The 22,846-nt window shown below is 40.4% G+C and overlaps 2 protein-coding genes across 2 annotated transcripts in view; both read right to left on the reverse strand.

The window, feature by feature from the left end:
- The window catches only part of LOC125225347 (phospholipid-transporting ATPase IF-like), a 28,520-nt gene extending 8,540 nt beyond the window's left edge, over positions 1 to 19,980 (reverse strand). The window contains 4 exon segments of the mRNA XM_048129018.1: positions 2,052 to 2,518; positions 5,785 to 6,463; positions 19,298 to 19,392; positions 19,935 to 19,980. Of these exon segments, the coding sequence (XP_047984975.1) occupies positions 2,052 to 2,518; positions 5,785 to 6,463; positions 19,298 to 19,392; positions 19,935 to 19,980 (1,287 nt within the window).
- On the reverse strand, positions 2,900 to 6,832 carry LOC125229461. Its single transcript, XM_048134309.1, has 2 exons — positions 5,802 to 6,832; positions 2,900 to 3,558 (listed from the first exon to the last, which is right to left on the reverse strand). Exons 1-2 carry the CDS (start codon positions 6,476 to 6,478, stop codon positions 3,414 to 3,416), a joined length of 822 nt encoding a protein of 273 aa, XP_047990266.1. The 5' UTR covers positions 6,479 to 6,832; the 3' UTR covers positions 2,900 to 3,413.
- Positions 19,981 to 22,846: the final 2,866 nt, after the last annotated feature.

A 22,846-nucleotide genomic window follows, 5' to 3' on the forward strand; every position in this document is an offset into this window, starting at 1 on the left:
TTCCGTTGGCCATAGTTTCAGTCGCGCGCGCGCATCGGTTCGTACGGTCGTGTCGCGGTTAGCTAGCTGCTGTGAACTCGCATCATGGCAGTTACTTTGAAGTGCAATAGTTGTGATATTGTAATAAACGAACTCTTGACTTTTGTGGTGAATAAGTTGCATCTTATGGACGATGAGAGCATGAGCAGAATATGTGTGGATTTTTATTCGGCGGAGGATATCAAGAAAGCCAAGGACTTATTATTTCTATCCGTCCCTGCGCAAAAAAGAAAGATTGTGCGAAAAAATGACGGGAAGGAACGCCGTGATATTGAGGATATTATCCAATTAGCTCGGGTTACTGAGCCTGATAAATTTCCAATATTCACTGCCCGCGATCTACATAAAATACCGCCGGTGGACTTTGACGCCGTAGACGTAACATCTCTTTTAAAGGATATAGTGGTGCTTAAGAATGAGTTGCGGACCATAAAATCACAGTATGTTACAATGGATATGCTAGAAAACCTGGAAAAAAAGCTCACGGACCGCAGGATACCGGACATAAGTGATCCATTCTACCAGAACGTTAGCCAGTCATATTTGAATGTGAACGTTGGTAGACGCGGCGGTTATTTGAACAGCGGGCCAATGGGGATTACCAACTTTGACGCATTCTCAAGAAGTAGCGAATACAGTAACGATGATAAGAACGCGAATACGCATTCTCACTCTAGCCCGAACGAAACTCGCAAGTCGCCGTCCTGCTCACCGTCGCGACAGAGTGGCTTAAACCCGAACAACAATCAAAACAGTACGCGTGTGCCTGCGGCGCCGCTGGATATTGCACAGCCGCCCCCTCCGCCACCCGCCTCACCGCCGTCGCCGGTCATTTCAACGAAACAGTCGCAGAGTAAACAAGTATCGAGTGCGGCCGGCCAAGTGGACGGTGCTTTGAATTTGACAAACCTGCCTGCGGTAGTGGAAAGTAATCAACAAAAGACATTTGCGAGTGTAGTAAGTGAAGGCGAGTGGTGTCCAGTCAAGAAGGCGTCAAAACCGGCTCCGAAAAACCACCTTATCGGCAAAATGGGCAAGGCGGATATTAGCTGCAAGTTTAGAGCGGCCGAACCGAAAGTACCTATCTTGATAACAAATGTGCATAAGGATACTTCGAAATCCGACATTACGGAATATATACGCGAGAAAACCAAGGACAACATCACGCTAGACCAAATAGTCATGAAGAACAAAAATAGCAATCATAATGCGTATAAGTTCTACGTGTGCGAAAGTAAAATAAATATGTTCCTGGATGAGAAGTTGTGGCCGAGTGGAATTATATTTCGCCGTTTTATAACGTCTAGTTATAAACGTACCGAAAACACTGAGAATGCATCGAGCGCCCAAGCGACTGCCTGTGCTACGGTGGCCGCTACGAGTGCTACGCGAGCTACGACGAGTTCTAACAACTTAGTGGACAATGGAAATAAGTAAACCAAATGAAGTTACCCTTTGTTCCTTTAACTGTCGAAATGTTAAACGATCATTAGATGATATTAAACGATTGTGCACCTCGGCTGATATTATAGCTTTACAAGAGACTTGGATTTTACCTCATGACCTCGGATACCTAAATAGCATTAGTGACGAGTTCGCCTGTACCGGGACATCGGCAGTGGACACATCGACGGGTATTCTGCAGGGCAGGCCGTACGGCGGTACTGCTATATTATGGCGCAAGAAGTTGTTTCCAGCGACCTCCGTTATACAGTGCGACAATGTTAGAATCAGTGCGGTTAAGATAGCGTTGGGTGATAAGCATATAATAGTGTTTTGCGTATACATGCCAACTAATGGTCGAGATAGCGCTCCGCAGAGTACGCGACAGTCGCCACAGTCTCTTAGCTGTAGTGGCAGGTAGATGGGATAGTGCATTTGTTAGGCACTGGACCTCTCAACATCTTAGTTTAAGTACTAACATAGTAATTTAAGTATTTCTGTAACTAACATACTATGGACTGTTTTGTCTGAAATAAATGATTTTTATTTATTTATTTTATAGGAGTGACCGTCCAGGAGCAACCGCTGAAATCAGGAGTGACCACGTAATGCGGTTGAGTATTAGACGGGTTTTTGGGAATGTCTATAGAACCGCCTTGAGGAAGCCAGTACGCCGCTTCGCCAGCGGGATCGATTTCAAGGGCGTACAAGACTTTGGCTCCACGAAGTTCAGCTATTTTATAGTGGGAACCGGCTGCCGGGTGGGGTCCATTGGGAGCTCCTAATGCTCCGGCTGTGATCGCGTCTCTCGCGAAGATTGTATTCGTGAAGACTTGGGCAAAAGTCTTATGGGCGGAGACGGTGGCTCTTCTAGGAGTTGCTGCGCCGCAACGGATTGAAGTAGCGTTGGGCAGATCCCTGGCCTGGCCTTCTGCAAGCCGGTTGTTGGGGAGTCTGGGCAGGTCGGCCGCTAAACTCAATCCATAAAGCTGGAGGATGAGAATCACGACCGGGGTGATGTGTCTCAGACCCATTGCTGAAATGATACCAGTCGATGGTGGCACATGTGCTTATATACAAATTGACTTCGAGTTCATTGTTTATTAAACAGCTAATTGCGTTTTATCAAATCAGGTTTAACTCGCAATTAATGTATGTATCTGCTTTCAGATATCAATCAATCAATCAATCAATTATTTATTCGTGATAACTACAAAATACACAAGTAAGAAAACAGAAACAGCAAATAAAAGAAATTAAACATATAAGTTACCACGAAATGGTCCCGACTCAGCATAAAATGCTAACCCAAGGGTCAGCGCTGGTCTTCCGTCGGGACCATTTTGTTGGTCACGAACGCAGCTGTACGACGCGGACCCGTGACATAGTGAACGCAGCGCAATGTTTATATAGATATATTCATATCTAAATCAACTGTCGTGCATTTTTGTACAGTAAATTTAAATAAATTTGTGAAATTAGTGCTAATTAAAGTAAAACTGATAACGCAAAAAATAATTTCAAATAAGGGATCCAGAAAGGTAAATTCCAATTATTTTTTTATGAAAACAGGACCCCATAACGTCAGACTGAACCGCGATATCCGAGAAGAAGGAGCACTCAAAACTTGTTCATGGTGGAGATATGAGATGATATGAGACATGGGTAAAGAACTACAAAACAATAACACAAAATGTGTCAAGAAAGGCGTATTTGTATCTGAATGGAAAAAATATAATATTTTAATAAAATTTTAATTTAGGAACCCCTACACAGTACACAGGCCTTAGATCAAAGAGTAACATGCCATGATGCCATTAAGTCCGCCTTTTGTACTATAAGTTTTTCTTTCTTTGTGTACAATAAAGATTAAATAAATAAATAAATAAATGCCAAAAGGATGAAGAATTGATATCACGAAATCACGACGTTTAAGGAATGTTGTAAGACTTGGTACCCGATATAGCAGGATAAGTAGATTTCGATTCGTTCATCACCAACCCAGTTAAAATACGGGCACTGTTGAACGTGTACCCGCCAGTTTCCGGAGTGCAAGACTTGCGCTGGAAGTTGAGGGTCCAATCAGCGCCGGCCCGTGCACTCGATCAGGGTAGAGCGAGGTTGAGTTTCGGCGCCCCTTGGTAAGGTCTCACCACGTAGGAAAATAAATCGCGAGCGGAGCGAGCGCGAAATTTTGTTCATATTAATGCCGTAATTTGAAGATTAACGTAATACAGAATTTATGGATTTCATCATACAGATACAGAGTACGAAAGGGACAAATGGTTGAACTTTCGTAGTCGCACCCTAGTATAGTTACGTGGGGCTGAACGTGGATAATCATGTAAATACATAAAATAACAAAGAAAATGGAGCACTATAGTGGCTAAGTTAGGAAAGCAGATTCGGATTTTTTCCTAAGTAACTAAAAGAGAACATATAAATAGTAAGCGCGAGCGAAGCGAGCGCGATTTTTTTTTACTGGATTTATTATAAGTCAACCCGCCACCGGGGAATCCGCGAACTTTCAAGCTTTTATGTTCTGCAGAGCTGCGGTCTTTGACATATTTTGGGATATCTTGACTTCACAGGGCGCCTATGTTCCCGACTTTTAGGCCTAATATTTCCCCATCACTATTATTTTTATAATACTAAGCACAGAACTAAATCAAGATAGAAGGAAAAAGTGTATCTACTTCGCGTGCGGAAAAGTTAAATAGCGAGCAACATTGTTCGCCGCGCAAGTCAGTCTGCTCCCGACCGCTGCCCGCGAGTGACATACAGTGAAAAATACAAAATGGGTCGGTATTCGATAATTAACTGTTCAAACACCACCAATAAAAGCAAGAGTGTTAAACAAAGTGTTTCCTATCATCGGTAAGTACCATTTGTCCTAAAATATTTTTTATTAAATAAAAAACACGATTTTTCTATTTTTATCATCAAAACATTAGCTGACGTACGGCCGTCAAACTAGTTTTCCATTGCGGCTTTAATTTGACGAGTCCGACTTGGCGTGCGTTTAAAACAAGCGATATAAAAATAGGCTATTCAAACTGTCGAGACAAAGTGAAGGTAGATTTGTTATTTTGTTCGTCGAACTCACGTCGAACTTAAGAATAGTGGTGCACCACGGAACTATATCGTCATGTATGCTGCGATTTCCTTATTCGATTTAAAACGATTTTGCGAAGCAGTGCAAATTATAATTATGTTTTTATATTGTTATGAAACTATACATATAAAGTACGAGTGAAAAGTAAATTTAACTTTCAAATAGGTTACAGTTACGGTATTAACGTTGAATTTGTGGTCGGCAGAAAAACAAATACAAACATAATACGCTCTATATTTATTATGAATAAAATTAACTCTAAAGATGTGTTAATGGTTAATTATATTTATATATTACTAAAAGTTGTAACAAATAACATGAGGATAATGAAGTGAGTACATGGTCGATTTTCTTAAAAATATTACGAAATATTAACTAGTATTAATACCTACCTACTAAAATCTTTGTTCCTGGCCTTAATTATATACCTACTAGTGAATTGTTTGTCATCACACGAATACAGGTATATACTTACTTCATTTCACAACGAAGATGAACATCCGATATTTTTAACTTCGGCGGGCATCCCGCAAGCAACCTCCACAATCGATCGAATGGGTTACGCGGCGACAACGTTCCCATCACTAAAGTACACTCGTGACGTCATAGGCTCGACACAAAACGTTACACGCTCGGTTTCGCTGTTAATCGCCGAGCATTTTCCTTCTATCTTGATTTAGTTCTGTGATACTAAGAGTTAATTAAGAGATTAACTGCGGACTCGATCGTCACCGTCGGGATACTCATTTCGTTATTTTGCCACTAAGTGATCTTAGTGCTTTAAATAAAGTTCGCTCCCCATCTGCTGGGACTCACAAAATTGCGCCTCTCTGAAACGTTTGCGCCTTTGGCTTTATGAGGAACTCCGCTTTGGACTGCCGGGTAGACTCATACTTTTGGATTTGGATAGCGACGTAACTTTGTCGTTCGCCGCACAACAATGTGGTCAAGGGCTAGAATCCTCCTTTACAGCGCCCTTATAAATGTTGGTATATGTTGGCAATGTGGTGCAACTTTCCACTTAATCTGAATTTTCAATAGTGGATTCATTCCCGACTCCTCTCGCCATTTTGTGATATGTGCGCGCCCACGCAACGTATCATTTTTTTGTATGAATTTTTCCACATTCTCGATTTTGGCGCCCCCTTGCCATGTGGCGCCTAGAGCGGCCGCTCCACTCGCTCTACCCTTAATCCGGCCCTGGGTCCAATGGCCGTTAGCGTAGTGCATGTAAGCGTACGCCGGGACGTTGCTAGTCAGCTTGCGAGTCTCCACGACGTACCCGTAGTCTTTGTATTGTATGGCGTAGGTGATAGGTCCCCCTTTCTGAGCTTCTGTTAAGCTGTTGAACTGTTCTCTCTCCCTGCCGCCTTCGACGTGATGCAGGCGGAGCATCCCGTTAGACCCGGGAGTGACGGTCCAAGAGCAACCACTGAAGTCAGGAGTGAACACGTACTTTGGTTGTCTGTCGGACGGATGATGGTGAATGTCTACGACACCGCCTTGAGGGAGCCAGTAGGCTGCTTCCCCAGCGGGGTCTATTTCGAGAGCGTACAAGACTTTAGCTCCATGGAATTCTGCCATTTTATAGCGCGTTCCAGCTCCCGGTCTAGGTCCGTTTGGATCTCCCAATGCACCAGCAGTGATCGCGTCTCTTCCGAAGATTGTACTTGTCAATACTTGTCCTGGATTTTTATAAGTGGTAGTGCTGACCCTCCTTGGAGATGCAGATCCGCAGTGGATTGGTACTCCATTGGGGAGGTCCCTGTCTTGTCCTTCTGAGAGTCTGTTATTGGGTAGCTTAGGAAGATCGGCAGCTAAACTGAATACAGAAAATTGTCCAATGAGAATCACAATGGAGGTGATCTGTGCGAGACCCATTATGAAAATAATGCTTGTTATGGGTGTCACATGTCTTTATATACAAATTGACTGTTTCACACATTGTTTTTTCGAAACAACCATTTGTTATTTAATCAGGTTTATTACTAATGTATGTATCGAAAGGTAATATTTTATGTTTTAACTAGCTTTTTCCCGCGGCTTCGCCCGCGTAATAAAAGTATTCTTATTGAAACGTTTACAAAAAATAAGATTTTCATTTGGATCCGTAGGTTTCTTTGTAGGTACAGGGTGGATTTTTATTTTGTTATAGCGTATTGAAAAACTTGTGTTTTTATAAATGTTGTTAGTTTGAATGATACAATTGTTTTTTCGTGTTCATTAGTCATTCATCTACATAAAATTCAATGAAATTAATAGCATTTTTGTAAGAACTGAGAAAAAATGAACTTTAATCGGTGTTTCTGGAGCTGGGTGATCCACTGAGTTACGAACTTTACAAAAAACAGTAGAATAAACACAAAATAACCCTCTAAAAATCACTTTTACATATCCGCTGAGTGACATTGTGGTCAAAAAACTTCAAAACTTTTTCGTAAAAACATAAAAATCTGTAGAAAAATTTACTATAAACTCCTATTAAATGTAAAGAAGATGTTAGATTTATATAATATCATACTCACAGGTAGGTAAGGGTAACAAAATCTTATAAAAATTTAAATTTACGTCTAAGAAATTGCTAGGACAATTTCTCAGTGGAACGTAACATAAAACTAAGGGTGCGATTAACATGGAGCTAATTTAACTACGTCAAACAATTAAGCAAACTGTTTTTACGGGGATGTTAATATCTCAAATAAAAAAAATTAAATTAACTGAGCCTTTTTCAGAAAAAGTGTAGGGTGAGGTTGCCAACAATGAGCCACCAAAAATTTAAATCTTAATAAGTCAGTCATAATAGGTCCAAATTCATTTTTTTTTATTCAGTGCATTTGTTATTTATCTAGCTCTAAATTTTCATCATTATTTTTTAATAAAACTGAATAGAAGTCGAGATATTTTAGTTTTTTTAAAAGATGAACAATGGCTCATTGTGTACAATCTCTGGTACAGACTGAACCGGTACTATGTATTCAATGAACCGGCCTAGTACACAATGAACCTACCATTATATAATTGCATAGTTTTTGATAAATAATTGCAAAATATACAAACTGATTTAGGTAAATATGGGGCAATTTAATAAACACAACATTTACAATGTCAAAAATGCTTATTTATTTAAACTAAGAGTAGTTTACTAATGTAATCGTCACAATATTCTTCGTTATATGAAAAATAAAGTCTTGCACTTCAAAAAACTTAAATAATATATGTATTATCATATATTTTTGTACTATATAGTAGCGTTATATTAGATATATTTATATTAACTCTTAAACATGGCAAAAGTTGTACAAAATAGACCTTCCAAAGGCTAACTAGAGAATTACCTAGAGAACCTCCTGGTTCATTGAGTACTCTAGCCTTGTGGTTCAATGTGTGCTAGATATACATTTTCACTTTTTAAATTCGGTAATAAATAAACGGCACAAGAAAGCCGCATCAGTGAATGTCAAAAAGATAGAGAAATAGTCACTCCGCACAACTGATTAATTAGATAAATCAAACATAACTACATTCTGAGAAAATAAAAAAACTAAATACTTAATTTTTTTCTGTTTTCTTGTCCAAAATCACAAAATACTTCACTACACGTGCAATTTCAACGCGGACTGGCCGCCGACTGGGGAGCAAGCGGGGGAACCTTAGCGGCGCGTGCCTATGTTCGCAGTGCAGTTTAGCAACGTCGCATTTTCGAATAAAACCGTTGGTTCCTTGTGTACCACTGGTTCTCTGTTGCCCACCTTACCTACATATATTCAGTGTCTTCAAAATATTTACTTTTTGGACTCATTTTACGCCTCACGTATGAAAATTGAGGCCCTTAATTTAGTAATTTGTTTTCTTTGTATATTGCATCACATTCATGAAAATAATTAAACTTCCATATAAAAAAGTGACGATAATTTTTTTTTTATGTATATGATATGAAAGTTAAATCATAAAGTAAAATGAGCCCATAATGTAAATACTTTGAAAAAAATGTGTGAAACGTACACTTTTTCTTGAAAAGGAAACGAAACCAACCACAATAATTATATTATTTAAATAGTAACAATATATTATTCATTATATATTAAAATTTAATTCCACTCATGTATCATAGAGTACTAAAGTATTGAGTAAGATGGAAACCGTAAAAATATAAATGTGTACTTATAACGCGGCTTTATCGTTCCACTGAGTTACTTTTTAATTCACTGAGAAACAATTTCGATATGAGCATTAGTAGAATTGAAATATTCCGGGTCTATAAAAGCTAAAAACTTGAATTTTCTACATTAAGCTACGTGTATATTGTATACTTGACGTAATAAGCGACTTTCAAAAATTTTACTTCTAAGGAAATAAAAAAATGTAAGTTTATATGTGGTGCAAGTGCAAGACTAATTTTAAGCTATGAATTTTATTTACACTGCGTAACTACATGTGTATTTTATTATAAATAAAAGAAGAAAAGTAAATTAAACTTTTCGGTCGTCGAACAAGGTAGCTTAATGTAGAAAATTCAAGTTCTTAGCTTTTATAGACCCGGAATATTTCAATTCTACTAATGCTCATATCGAAACTTTAAGTCGGTCTGGCGGATGGTTGGGTCCATCCGATTGGTCTGGCTGCTTACAAACGGTCTAGTTATAGGTCCCTGCGTATCATATATCAAAATCAGGCTTGAGAAAATGAGGTAAGTTAGAGTCGTTTTTTGCCAACTTTGTCGCGTCTGGTAAAAGTTATGGCCGACGGAAACGGTCTGGCATTGATGATAACCAATTTCTAACAACGTGCTCTAACACATATATAAAAATCAGCCTTGAGAATTTAAGGAAAGTAAGCACTTTTTTTTTCACCTTCATCACTTGATAGCAAAAAATTGGCCGATGGGCCGAACTAGAAAATATGCACATTGCACACATTAAACGCCGATGTGAACTCTACATTGTCCCAAAGTTTCATCCTTGAGAATTTGAGGAAGGTCTGGCGGGCCGTGGCTCTTGATCTATATGTGGAACTCAGAAACGGACCTCTAAAACACGCTCGAACAAATCCTTCCTTCACGAGTTATGGCGTGCGACTGACAACAAAAAACCAATATAGACGTACACGGCAAGATATTATAATGTTGCCAGAATAAAAAATAACCTACCACTTTAGTAGATTAAATGTTTAATTTCATTTTCACGATTGCCATCCGCAAAACTTTGTCTCTAAACAACTACAATATGGAAATAAAATAATTACAATTAAGACTTATACAAATAACTTATTTGTATATATATACAAATAACTAAATAAATTAATAATTACAAATAAAATTAGAAATAAACTACTCACTAAATCCACTCCGAGTCCCTCCAGCTGCAAAGGAGCCCATCACGCTCGCCGCGTTGCCACGTTGAACCGCGATGGACAACCTTTGCAACAGGAACGACCCGGAGCGGGGGTCGTGACCACGCTCGCTCAGCCTCCCGCCCAATTCTCTAATAAAGGTTTTGGCCTCTGCGCACCAACAGCCAGTGGTTTCTACGGCAAGAGGGACAAAAATATAATTGGACAGGACCGCGTATTTTTCCCGCTTTCGAGCCGCCGCCGCTTCAGCCGCCGCCCCCGCCGAACGCACGGTGCGGCTAAGGTGGGAAGCAGCAAAAGTGTTGACGCACGTGGCATCCCACAACAGGCATCTGCCCCTCTCCCAAGGGACCAAGGTTAACCCGTCGGGCCTCTTCCCGTCCGATCGGCTGAGACCTGGTGGCTCCAGCACGCACGGTGTATTCGCCGAGACGAGACCAACGCCCTCCGCACGATATCGTTTAGGGCGTGATGACGAGGGTGCCTCCCTGCACACCGACAGCAACTCAATGCGTGATGACCGTCTCTCTCCACCATGGAACCGCAGATGCATACATGGGGTTCACATACACTGCAGCCCAGGCGGAGAGCCACGGCCACCCGCATCGTCATTGTCAAGGAGGGTACCCACATAGGGAGAAGGAAGAGCCTGAAGCCACGCGCCGGACTCTGGTTTAGACAATGCGTTGAGCCTTGCCTTGTCCACACCCACCGCATTCTCCAGTAAGCCATTGAAAATCCAGTAAAATAAGTAAATATTGACGAAATTTCTCCGTAACTCAGTAGGATTTTCCACAGAGCTACTTTTTGTGGTTTATGTTTGAAATTATTTTTTAGTATTCTAAAACTATTTATGATAGATAAAGCGTTATTTAAATTAGAAATTAATGTACAAAGAAACATTTAAGTAAATAAAAACATATTGTTATGATACAAAAATAATATTTTAACGCATATGAAACATAAGTACTTCATAGTTGGACATGGGAAAAACAACACTTTTGTTGACTTCAAACAGAAGTTTTTATTAAAAATATGACTAATATTCATTCAAAACTAATTATTTCTGAAATAGAATTTATTTATTTATGCATAAATATCAAACGCCTGTAAAAAAGTGATATAGAATTTGTGCAATCTTTGTCAGAAGAGGTAGGACATGCCAAATTTGGTACCATACAACAAAAAAAAATTTGCCCACAATTGTCCGCGATTATTTCGATTAAGGTAAAGCGGGGCAATTCTCGACTGGGGGGCCATTGTAACTGATCTATTTGCTGTACGGTCAGCCAAGAACCTTACACTGCTTTTTGGCTGACTGTACCTTACACATATTACTAATAGAGTATTTAATGCCTTGCCTAATTATATTAAAATGTTAGATGGTAAGAAATTTAAATTTAAGTTGAAAAAGTTTCTTACGGATAATGTTTTTTATAGCCTCAAAGAATTTTTCGAAGTGATGGAGGCAGATAGTGAAATGTATTAGATTCTAAGACGTTACAATGTATATGTATAGTTGTTATTTATTCTTTAAGTTTCTAATTTCTATATTGTACGCACGTAACGAGCAACTGTTGATACCTTGTTTTTGAAATATTGAACACCTTTATGTACACAGCTTACAATAAATAAATTACTTACTTACTTACTTACTTGTTTTAAAAGAAATTCTAGCAATGATTGTAGAATTGTTACACAGCGACCACAGCGTAGGTAGTAGGTACGAATATGTATGTATTTTACCTATATAAATATTTATACTGGGGAAACTTCATACAACCCACATAGCCAGTATCTCGACGCTATGGTGACGACGACGGTAGGGTAAATAGTACTTCCTTGCATTATCGCTTACAATTTTTTCCATTTTGCTTATACTTATTGCAAACGTAAACATATAAAAGGCAAGCAAACAACGATCTTCTTACAGCACATTGAATGTACACTAAGTTGTACACTAAGTTGTTCTTTTGTGCAATAAAGTTTAAATAAATAAATAAATAAATGTAATAGTTATTACGGATGCAGGATACTCGCCGATGCCTACTTAAATACTAATCCCTTCCCACTGAGCCACCTGCATTTTACACTTCCTAGATATCGATTGCCGACCGATTATTCCAACCCCAATCCCTATTCTTATCCCCGTCCCTATCTCTATCCTTGTCCCCGACCCCGTTCCCGTCCCGTCCCTGCCCCAGTCTCTCCCCCTATCCCTATCCCTGTCCCTATCCCTATCCCCCCCCCCTGGAGCCTAAGTTGGCCATACAAATAGACCACGTGACCCCCCCCCCCGGGGCCCCGGGCCTTTACCACGTGACCCCCCCCTGGGCACGAAGCTGGATCCGCGCTTGACAGGGACAGGGACAGGGACAGGGACAGTCAATATCTTCTTTTATCGCTGTCGCTGTTCACGATAAATACAACGTTTTTAAAATCTAACGAGGCGGAAGTGAAATACCTTCTCCCCTGTTGTAGTGCAAATAATGGGGTTTAAATATCAAAAAAATATATAAAAGAAGATATTGACTGTCGCTATCCCTATCCCTATCCCTATCCCTATCCCTATCCCTATCCCTATCCCTATCCCTATCCCTATCCCTGTCCCTATCCCTATCCCTATCCCTATCCCTATCCCCCCCCCCTGGAGCCTAAGTTGGCCATACAAATAGACCACGTGACCCCCCCCTGGGGCCCCGGGCCTTTACCACGTGACCCCCCCCTGGGCACGAAGCTGGATCCGCGCTTGACAGGGACAGGGACAGGGACAGGGACAGGGACAGGGACAGGGACAGGGACAGGGACAGTCAATATCTTATTTTATATATTTTTTTGATATTTAAACCCCATTATTTGCACTACAACAGGGGAGAAGGTATTTCACTTCCGCCTCGTTAGATTTTAAAAACGTTGTATTTATCGTGAACAGCGACAGCGATAAAAGAAGATATTGACTGTCCCTGTCCCTGTCCCTGTCCCTGTCCCTGTCCCTGTCCCTGTCCCTGTCCCTGTCCCTGTCCCTGTCCCTGTCCCTGTCCCTGTCCCTGTCCCTGTCCCTGTCCCTGTCCCTGTCCCTGTCCCTGTCCCTGTCCCTGTCCCTGTCCCTGTCCCTGTCCCTGTCCCTGTCCCTGTCCCTGTCCCTGTCCCTGTCCCTGTCCCTGTCCCTGTCCCTGTCCCTGTCCCTGTCCCTGTCCCTGTCCCTGTCCCTGTCCCTGTCCCTGTCCCTGTCCCTGTCCCTGTCCCTGTCCCTGTCCCTGTCCCTGTCCCTGTCCCTGTCCCTGTCCCTGTCCCTGTCCCTGTCCCTGTCCCTGTCCCTGTCCCTGTCCCTGTCCCTGTCCCTGTCCCTGTCCCTGTCCCTGTCCCTGTCCCTGTCCCTGTCCCTGTCCCTGTCCCTGTCCCTGTCCCTGTCCCTGTCCCTGTCCCTGTCCCTGTCCCTGTCCCTGTCCCTGTCCCTGTCCCTGTCCCTGTCCCCCTGTCCCTGTCCCTGTCCCTGTCCCTGTCCCTGTCCTGTCCCTGTCCCTGTCCCTGTCCCTGTCCCTGTCCCTGTCCCTGTCCCTGTCCCTGTCCCTGTCCCTGTCCCTGTCCCTGTCCCTGTCCCTGTCCCTGTCCCTGTCCCTGTCAAGCGCGGATCCAGCTTCGTGCCCAGGGGGGTCACGTGGTAAAGGCCCGGGGCCCCGGGGGGGGGGTTCACGTGGTCTATTTGTATGGCCAACTTAGGCTCCAGGGGGGGGGGATAGGGATAGGGATAGGGATAGGGATAGGGATAGGGATAGGGATAGGGACAGGGATAGGGATAGGGATAGGGATAGGGATAGGTAGGTATACAGGAACATACTGTAATGTTAAGAAGTTAATTTCCCTGATCGCTGTTAGCGACCGTTAAATCTGCCACGCACGCGCAGAAAAACTCACTCCCGATATAATAAAAAAAATCCAAGCATTGATTTTATTTACGTTCCATAAATAAATTTACATTTTGCATATAGTTTTAGGTTTGTGGTTAGGTAATTAACGCAAACATTTCATTAAGCATAATCAACGAACTTAATAGTAAATTTAAGAAGAAGTCTCTTACAAAATGGAATGTTTAATACTTTTGAAGAGGCTAAGATAGCGATTTTGCTTCTTATAATATTTCATGTTTTTTTAGGTCATTTCATTCACCAGTGTTCGTAGCCGAATGCACAAACGCTCACGAAACGCTCACGATAATATCTCTTTCGTAGCTCTCTATCTCTCTGTCGCTCTTGCGTGTTGGCGCGACAGAGCCAGACTACATTCTGCGGCGATTCGTTGGCGTTTTGCATCGCAGAAATGCCATTCGGCTACGGGGCCTGTCTAAGAAATTGGCAGTTGTTTGGAGCTTTACGGATTTCATTGAAGTAGCTACCATACGAGACAAAAGTATTTTCGTAAGGGACATCCTCGTGGAATGCGCCTAATAAACGTGTGCACTAAGCCTTACTGCCACAGATTATGAAGCCATCATAGTCAGAGGTCCCAGGTCGTTCATGACCCTGATAGGCTCGCCGGCGGACCGGGAAGTTGGAGCTTAAACACGACCCAATAGTAAAAGTGGCTTAGAGAAGCGAAACGACGGGCCGGAGGCCGCAGGCCGGAGGCCGCAGGCCGTAGGCCCGTCGTGAGCTTCTCAAGACACTTTTACTATTGGGTCGTGTTTAAGCTCCAACTTCCCTACAACCACCACAGTAACTACGCGGAGGGCCGAAGGCCCGGAGCGTGGCTCAGAGGCTCCCAAGCACGCGAGGCCGCAGGCCGAGCTGCGGACAGACAGTGCTCCCAAGGAAAACAATAGTTAAAGTGTCTTAAAAGCGACTGTGTCTCGAAACCCAGCGAAGGCCGAAGGCCGAGCTCCGCGTAGGGCCGAAGGCCCGGAGCGTCCCTGATAGGCTTGCCGGCGGACCGGGAAGTTGGAGCTTAAACACGACCCAATAGTAAAAGTGGCTTAGAGAAGCGAAACGACGGGCCGGAGGCCGCAGGCCGTAGGCCCGTCGTGAGCTTCTCAAGACACTTTTACTATTGGGTCGTGTTTAAGCTTCAACTTCCCTACAACCCCCATAGTAATTACGCGGAGGGCCGAAAGCCCGGAGCGTGTCAGAGAGGCTCCCAAGCACGCGAGGCCGCAGGCCGAGCTGCGGGCAGACAGTGCTCCCACGCCCAACTCTTTTGTAAACTCAAGTCAAAACTAAAACTACATACTATAAACTATATACTAATAAGTAATAGTCTTCTCTTACCACGGTTACTACTACTACAGTAGTTAGTGCATGAGGCAAATTAGTCAGACATACAACAGTCTGATCACCCCAAAGCAAAAAGACTTAAGAACACCGCGGGGCCCTCGGGCCCCGCGCACCTTTAAAAAACTAGTTTGTAAATATATCGCAAGATGTGAGACATGTTTAGCGTATAAGTACCAGAATCATCAAACTTTGGGAATTATGGGCAAACCCAAAGAGTGTTGCAGACCGTTTCAGTGTTTGTCCATTGATCTTATTGGCACATTACCAATGACTCGTAAACAAAATCGGTACATTTTAGTTGTCAATTGTTGCTTTTCGAAATACATACTGCTTAATATTTCCCATTAAAAAGGCAACGTCGAGTATAATATGTAAGATTTTGGAGGATTTTGTATTCATAGTACATGGTTTTCCGCGGACTGTTATAATGGACAATGGTGCTCAGTTTATTAGCAATGATTTACAAGACCTTTTTAGTAAATATCAGATTCCTGAAGTACACTTTACTCCTAAATATTGTCCTCAAGTGAATTCTGTGGAGCGATACAATCGGACTTTAATGATAGCTATTAGCTCGTTTGTAGAAAACGATCATAGAAATTGGGATCTTAATATTCCTAAGATCCAATTTGCCATCAACACCAGTGTTAATGAAGTCACTGGGTTCAGTCCTGCTTTTCTGGTGTTCGGAAGGGAGCTTGTCCCATGTGGTTCCTTCTACGGTGCCCCTAATTCTAGTGAAGTCGATTATGACGACCTCATATTTGCACCACGTGACATATACGCTGAGAATTTAGGCCACTTGTCGCCCATTCTCGACAAAGTGCAAGCTGCAATTTGGGAGGCTCATGTAAAAAATTGTAAATATTATAATTTAAGGCGTAAACATGCAGAGTTTAATGAAGGCGATATTGTTTGGCGTCGTAATTATCAGTTAAGTGACGCTGGTAAATATTTTACTGCTAAACTTGCTCCCAAATTTGTAAAGTGTACTGTTTTAAAAAAGCTTTCTCCTCTTGTGTATGAATTAGCTGATTCCACTGGGCGTGCCATAGGGAGATGGCACATTAAAGATTTGAAATTATAAACAGTGTTATATATTTTTCTTTCTGGAATTTTCCTCATGTTCTATTCTGGAAAATTCTCCTGGGCGCGAGGGGTACTGTAACATGGCAAACCTGCATGTTGCAGTCGCCGCGCGCACTGGCCGCTAAGAAGAAAAAGTACGGCCATATCACGCGTCTTTTGTTTTTTTGCACAAAATTTTCTCTGCCGGGGAAGGCTCATATACATATCAAGTGCTAATTATTTAATTGCATTTAAAACTTGTGAAATACTTCTATTGTAAAAACAGTGTGTTTGTGTTGGGCTGCCTCTTATGCAGGTACTTATAATTGTATAATATGTGTAAATAGTTAAGTTTATTCATTTAATGTTGAAACCTAATCCAAGTCTTATTGTACGTCACTGTTTCGCGAAAGCGAATAAGGCCTGGGCTAGGTTCCGACTGCAGACCTAAGCACGCACGATTGTTGCAGTCCTTTCTTCTACTTTAAAATTTAAGAAGAACTTTGCTGAACGTCGCTGCTTATACTACTCAGCGCTGGAACATCTTCAGCCTGGTTTCTGTACAACTCGCGCAGTGGCACCTGAGGACAGACCACGTTATACGGCTAGACGAAGACCAGCAGAAGGAACGTTGAGGCCAGTGACGATCTTTTACTACCTACTCGCGTACTGACAGATATTACCCATTTTATTGTATATATTAGTTTATATATTATATTGTTTACTTGAAGAACCTTTGTTTCATTTCTCCGCTGACTAGCCGGCTACATCGTTTTGTTCAAAATATCGATTATTCGCAAAAATGACTTAAGTTCCTACTAAAAAGGAGGCGCTTAAGCCCTTCTTGCAGTGTACGCTTGCAACGCGAGTACAACTCGCACTTGGCCGGTTTTTTTCCACCAACTGCTTATAATGTGCAATAATAAAAGAGCCAAAGGTTTTTGTTCCAAGTGCAGTTACATTAATAATCAATAACATCTTATTGTTTCCATGTACGAGTAAACTTGCCTTGGTAGTTATATAGATAGGGACAAATAGATGGATTAACGGAAGGACAGGTGAAAGAACGACCGATTGACAAATACTATAATTAAAAACATAACTACCTAGTACTGTTTCTGCAATTTTGTCAAACGGACCCTTCAAATACTTATACTACTCGTATCTGTTTTACCTTTAGTTCATTTAATGTCATTATGATTTACATAATGCAATATCATTACCAGCAGCTTAGGCACATTATTATTTTTTTTCAATTTATAAAGCAAATAACCTCTTCAAAGCTGCTTCTCTACATTATTTTGTAACAAAAATATATCAAAGAAGCTTGTTAGAGACATAAAGACGCCGATCTCCGTTTAACGAGAATGTTCGAGTAGATATTATGATTGGTTGAAATAAAAGGAAGTTGGTTAAAATGTCTGTGATTCTTATCCAGTTAGATCTTTTATTTTTACTGCACTTTTGACATTTTACCCTTAAATACATAGTGATGTATATGTATATGCATCATGCATTTTTGACTCTATTGACAGCGTGTCAAAATTCAAGTATGAATAAATATTTGGTGAAGGTCATGCATTTAAGGGTTAAATTTTGAATAATGCAAAAAAAAGTCATATGACTATTTTGCAAAAAATTGCACCTTTTCTAATCACCCAATGTGGGCTGAAACAAACATTCGCCAAAGATAAAAAACCGGCCAAGTGCGAGTCGGACTCGCCCACCGAGGGTTCCGTACAAACTTTCTTTCAAACTACCTAGTAAAAATAATCTCATATTTTCATATAACTCTAATGACTTGACTAGAAGACAAAAGTATAGGCACTAATGAGTATTATAGTGTATAGCGCCATCTCCCGGTCAATTTGCTAACTAATTTGCGCGACCTGGTTTTTCAGGGATAATTCTTTATAATGTTAACCGATTTAAACAGTTTTTACTTTATTGGACAGAAGATGGTTTACGTAACATCTCGTATTAATTTTAAGTACGATATACATCCGCAAGAGTGGGTAAATTGAAAGTAAAAATCTGAAAAGTTTTTTGTGAATTAAAAAAAAAGTATTCAAAATACAAACACGATTATATTTTTTCTGTAATATATAGCATAAAACCAATGTTTACTAAAATTTTCATAATTTTTCGTTGGTAAACTTCGGAGATAAGGGGGGGGGGGGAACGGTATTTTTTTTTACATTTTCCTTCAAAATTCTTTTTTTTCCACAACAAAAAAATTATAAAAAATAGTTTATTTACGTTCAATTTGAGCTCTTTCCAACGATACCCCACTTGACCTAGTAACTTGAAATTTACAGTTTGCCCCCCTTTCATTTTGGCCATTTTCTACAATTAAAATTAATATATTAAAAAAAATTATACTTTCTATTTGTAGAGGTTTACAATGTTCACAACTATTCCAAATTTCAAGTTGATAGTATTAGTAGTTCTCGAGATATTTAGGAATGTGACAGACGGACAGACAGACGGACAGAGTCGCACCATAAGGGTTCCTGTTGTACCTTTTTGGTACGGAACCCTAAAAAGATGTCAAATCCACATTACGTTTTTAATCATTTCTACTATTTTAAATAATAACCTACTATTTATTCCAAAATCTGACTTTAGATTAAGTGTATTTGTGACAATCAGCGCCACTTCTTCAATTTGCCAAAAGGCTATGATGATTACTTGTAACAACTGACCACCAACCTCGTCCATTAACAAAAGACCACTTGAAAAGTAATTCCACAATTTCACGGTCCATCTTAAATCACTTGCCATTCACAGAACTTTCGATAGTTTTGGAATAGTCGAATAATGGTCGCAGAATTGCCGAAAGTTAGCCGAACAATAGTAGGTGTGAGAGGCGTGAAATGGCGGCGATTTTCTGACATCAGTGGGTGGCGTGACTGGGGCGCCATCTGGTGACTCATTAAGGATAGAACTATTGACCACTATTGACCGGTTGGACCCAAGGCTGCCAGATGTTCATTTGGTATATTTAATTTAATACTTCTAGCTGTCTCCAGACCAGAATTAGTCGAGGCATTGTCACCAACACCATGAAGCCGAGAGGCACGATACTTGTTAGGTAAGACACTGGGCTATCTGTAAAATGTTGTTAAATCATCATTACCGCTTCTTGAAGCAGAATCGGTCTATGCTTTCTCTTGCAACCCTTAAAGCGACCTCGAATCAGTGTCGGCGTTGCCGTCTAATCAACTTAAAGGCTGCTGCTCAGCAGCTTGGTGGCTCAGCTATATCTTATGGCTGCATTATAAACATCATCAACTGCAGTATCACACAGCGATTTTAACTATTTATAATCTAGTCATCCGTCCAAGTAAAATAAAGGTGACAGCTAATGGAGCTACTAAAAAAACTGAGTGGTTAAATTATAGTCTAGTCATCCGTCATTTCAAAACATAAGCTTATCGATTTGACTAGTTAATCCCACTGATATGGGATCTAACTTCTCTATAGTACCTATAACCGAACATGGGTAAATATTGGGAGGCTACCACAAATGTTAGAGTGATATTTTCGACGATTGTAAATTTGGCTAAACCCTCCTAGAGTTATGTAGTTAATCTCCTATCTTACAGTTTTTGGAACAGACTTTATTTATTATTTCTGAAACATCTACTTACCTATAGCCAAAGCAATGATGGTAACTATGACAAAGTAAATGGTCATTTCTCAAAATTTTGCCACCCCCACCTGTCAGTACGTTTATGTTAGAACTTTTTTTTTAGTATACAATATCTTCATAAATAAATTATCAATACATATTAAAAGACAGTTTTTACATAGAGGCCTGATGCTTTGAAATCGATTTATTTTATATTAATGAAATAAATAATAATTGTAACTAAGTTTTGTCGTTCACCTTCCGTGTCCCAACGCGGAGTACTCATGTTTCGAGTTGTTAAAAGTACACAAATTATTAACTTTGCTTACCTTTATTGCTGTATTTTATTTGCATATATCCTTAACTTTTAAAACTAGAGTATCTGATAATAACATTACACTTATGTTCCAAGTTATTTGGCTTTAAAGTTTGTCCACGGCCGTTTTTGTCGTTGACCTGTCGAGACAAACTCGCAAGCACTGTGCGATCCCTACTCCACCTCTGCCGTCCCACCCCACATGAATCGAAGCCGCCAGTATCGGCCATCACCTGCAAGCAACGGCACGTGCTCACTACGCCTTGATTAGAAAATATGAATTTTTAATTACCTCGAACGGGAGTTTGTAACGGGTAAGTAGTCGTTATTCTGTCAATCATAAACTGGTTATTGTTTGAGATACTGCATTAACTGTAACATATGTTTCGTATTTTGTTGCTTATTTTTAGGCACCTAAATATTTAGTTCGTTCGGCAAATACTTTTTGAGTTTTGGCGAAATAACTGGCATTTTGTCGGTCACCTGTGCATCGTTCACCTGGCTAAAATAGGCAAGTGAACGACATTTTGGGACAGGGTGACGACAAAAATGGTAAATTTACCAATCGTAATAATACTTTTTTACACCTTCAATATTTGTTTTGTGCGTTAAATGAGAAAAGTATTACTGTTATATCGGTTTAGGCTGCATTTCTCAAAGGATTGTTGCTTTTTTGTGGTGTGTGTCCTTCACCTGTGCGATAAAGCCCGGTGAACGACTCAGTGACAGGAAACCGACACGTCGATCACTTGTCATAAGCCAGAGTATTATCAATAAGTATTATTATCATTAATGAGTATTAAAACATAATCTAGAATATGAGTATTATAATAATAATGAGTATCCTTATATTTTTAAAATTAAAAGTAACTCTTCTGTGATTTATTTACATATTTTAATTTTTTCATTTGTTTTTTGCCCCCTTTAAAAAATGAAATCTTAATTATAGTCTAAATACCGTGTCAGTAAGCAAGTGATTGCTTGAAGTGAAGTCACTTCATTATACTTCAGAGTAGCTATTATATTATAATTTTATTTAAGTGTCGGGTATAAAATATTAATGACCCCCTTCCTTGAGATTTGGGCGGCGGTTAAAAACTATTATAATGCTGATAGGTAGGTGAATGACGTCCATATCAGGTGAATGATCACCAAACTACAGGTGATCGACTACGGACGCAGGTTAGCGACGCTTGTCGTTAACTTGTCAAATGTGTCATACAAATTTGTACTAATTTGTCGTTAACCTGCTGCTGTTGTCGATAACCTGTGTATATTTATCCTTCACCTGATCATGATGTCGTTCACCTGAATTTTAATCGATCATAACTTCTATAATAATTAATTGATATCGGTGCCTTTGACATTTTTGAAATGCTTGAGACGCATTCAAACGATCCCTACAAATTTTGTTTTAAAAATGCGACATTTAAAAAAAAGCAAATCTTTCACCTGTCGGTGCCAAAATTTTGAGAAATGGCCAAATATGTATGACCCGTCGGAACTGCTTGGCCAGGTTTTTAGGCACGAAAGTAAGCAGTGAGTATCGGGTCGTTTCAATCTTGTTGTTCCGCTTGCCAGATGTCACTCCCACCTCGATGAGACGGGTTTTTGCCGTGCTATCTTCTTTATTCACCTGAATGATAAACTAAAATTACTAGTCTTACTAGTGCTTAGCTTAAGTGGGACTGGGCTGGACATGTCAGCCGCATCAGCCGCATGCAACCGGAAAGATAGTCCAAAATTATAATTATTCCTGAGTGGGACCCACAAAACACCATTATAAGGTGCAGACCGGGATAAAGGGAGACTGAGAAAGAGACAGTGGGACGAGCCGGACGAGTGGCAACGTGGACGCATTATATTGTGGAAAAATATCGATGATGCGCTCGATAGGATCGATTGGAGAAAATGAGAACGGAGGCCGTTGCCCAGCAGTGGGACATCGAATTGGGCTAATCAACAGCTCAACTCATTTCTTTTAATTTATCTATCAAGGGCTTAATTTTGACATGTACATAGTAGTTTAGTGAAAGATCAAAATAAGGTCAATACACTTTTACTAAGTCAGGGATAGGTACACTTAAAACACAACTTAGGGGGGCAGGCACTGGCCATCAATGGAGAAGAAAAGAATCTTTTGACCCGTCAGACACTAAACAGCTAACATTTAAAGTAAGGATAACAAAATATCTGTAAAATAAGATTCCAATTTTATAGTCAAATAGTGAGCATATAAAAAAAGAAACTTACCCAACAACAAAATATGGTCCTAAACCACAAAAACCATCGAGGCAGCCCACAAACTGATTCTGCCATCATCAACTTGGCTAGGGCATGCGTCCCAGAAAAAAAAACATGTATATTTGTATCACATATTGCACGCTGAAACTGAATAACAATCCGATATCCAGATCCCTTATCAATAACTTATCATCGTGATATTTTCATCTCATTGTTAGGTACTTTAGATAGCCCCCATAGTTAATAATAATAAATTTTATTTCGATAGTATAAGGTGTATTTCTCAGTCAGTATTTTTTGTGAGTAAGCACGAGCTGATGTTGGGGTTTTCCTACCTATAATGATTGTGTCTTGTGTCACTTATTTTTACC

This window comes from Leguminivora glycinivorella, chromosome 1 (assembly GCF_023078275.1).
Source record: "Leguminivora glycinivorella isolate SPB_JAAS2020 chromosome 1, LegGlyc_1.1, whole genome shotgun sequence".
Taxonomy (NCBI): domain Eukaryota; kingdom Metazoa; phylum Arthropoda; class Insecta; order Lepidoptera; family Tortricidae; genus Leguminivora; species Leguminivora glycinivorella.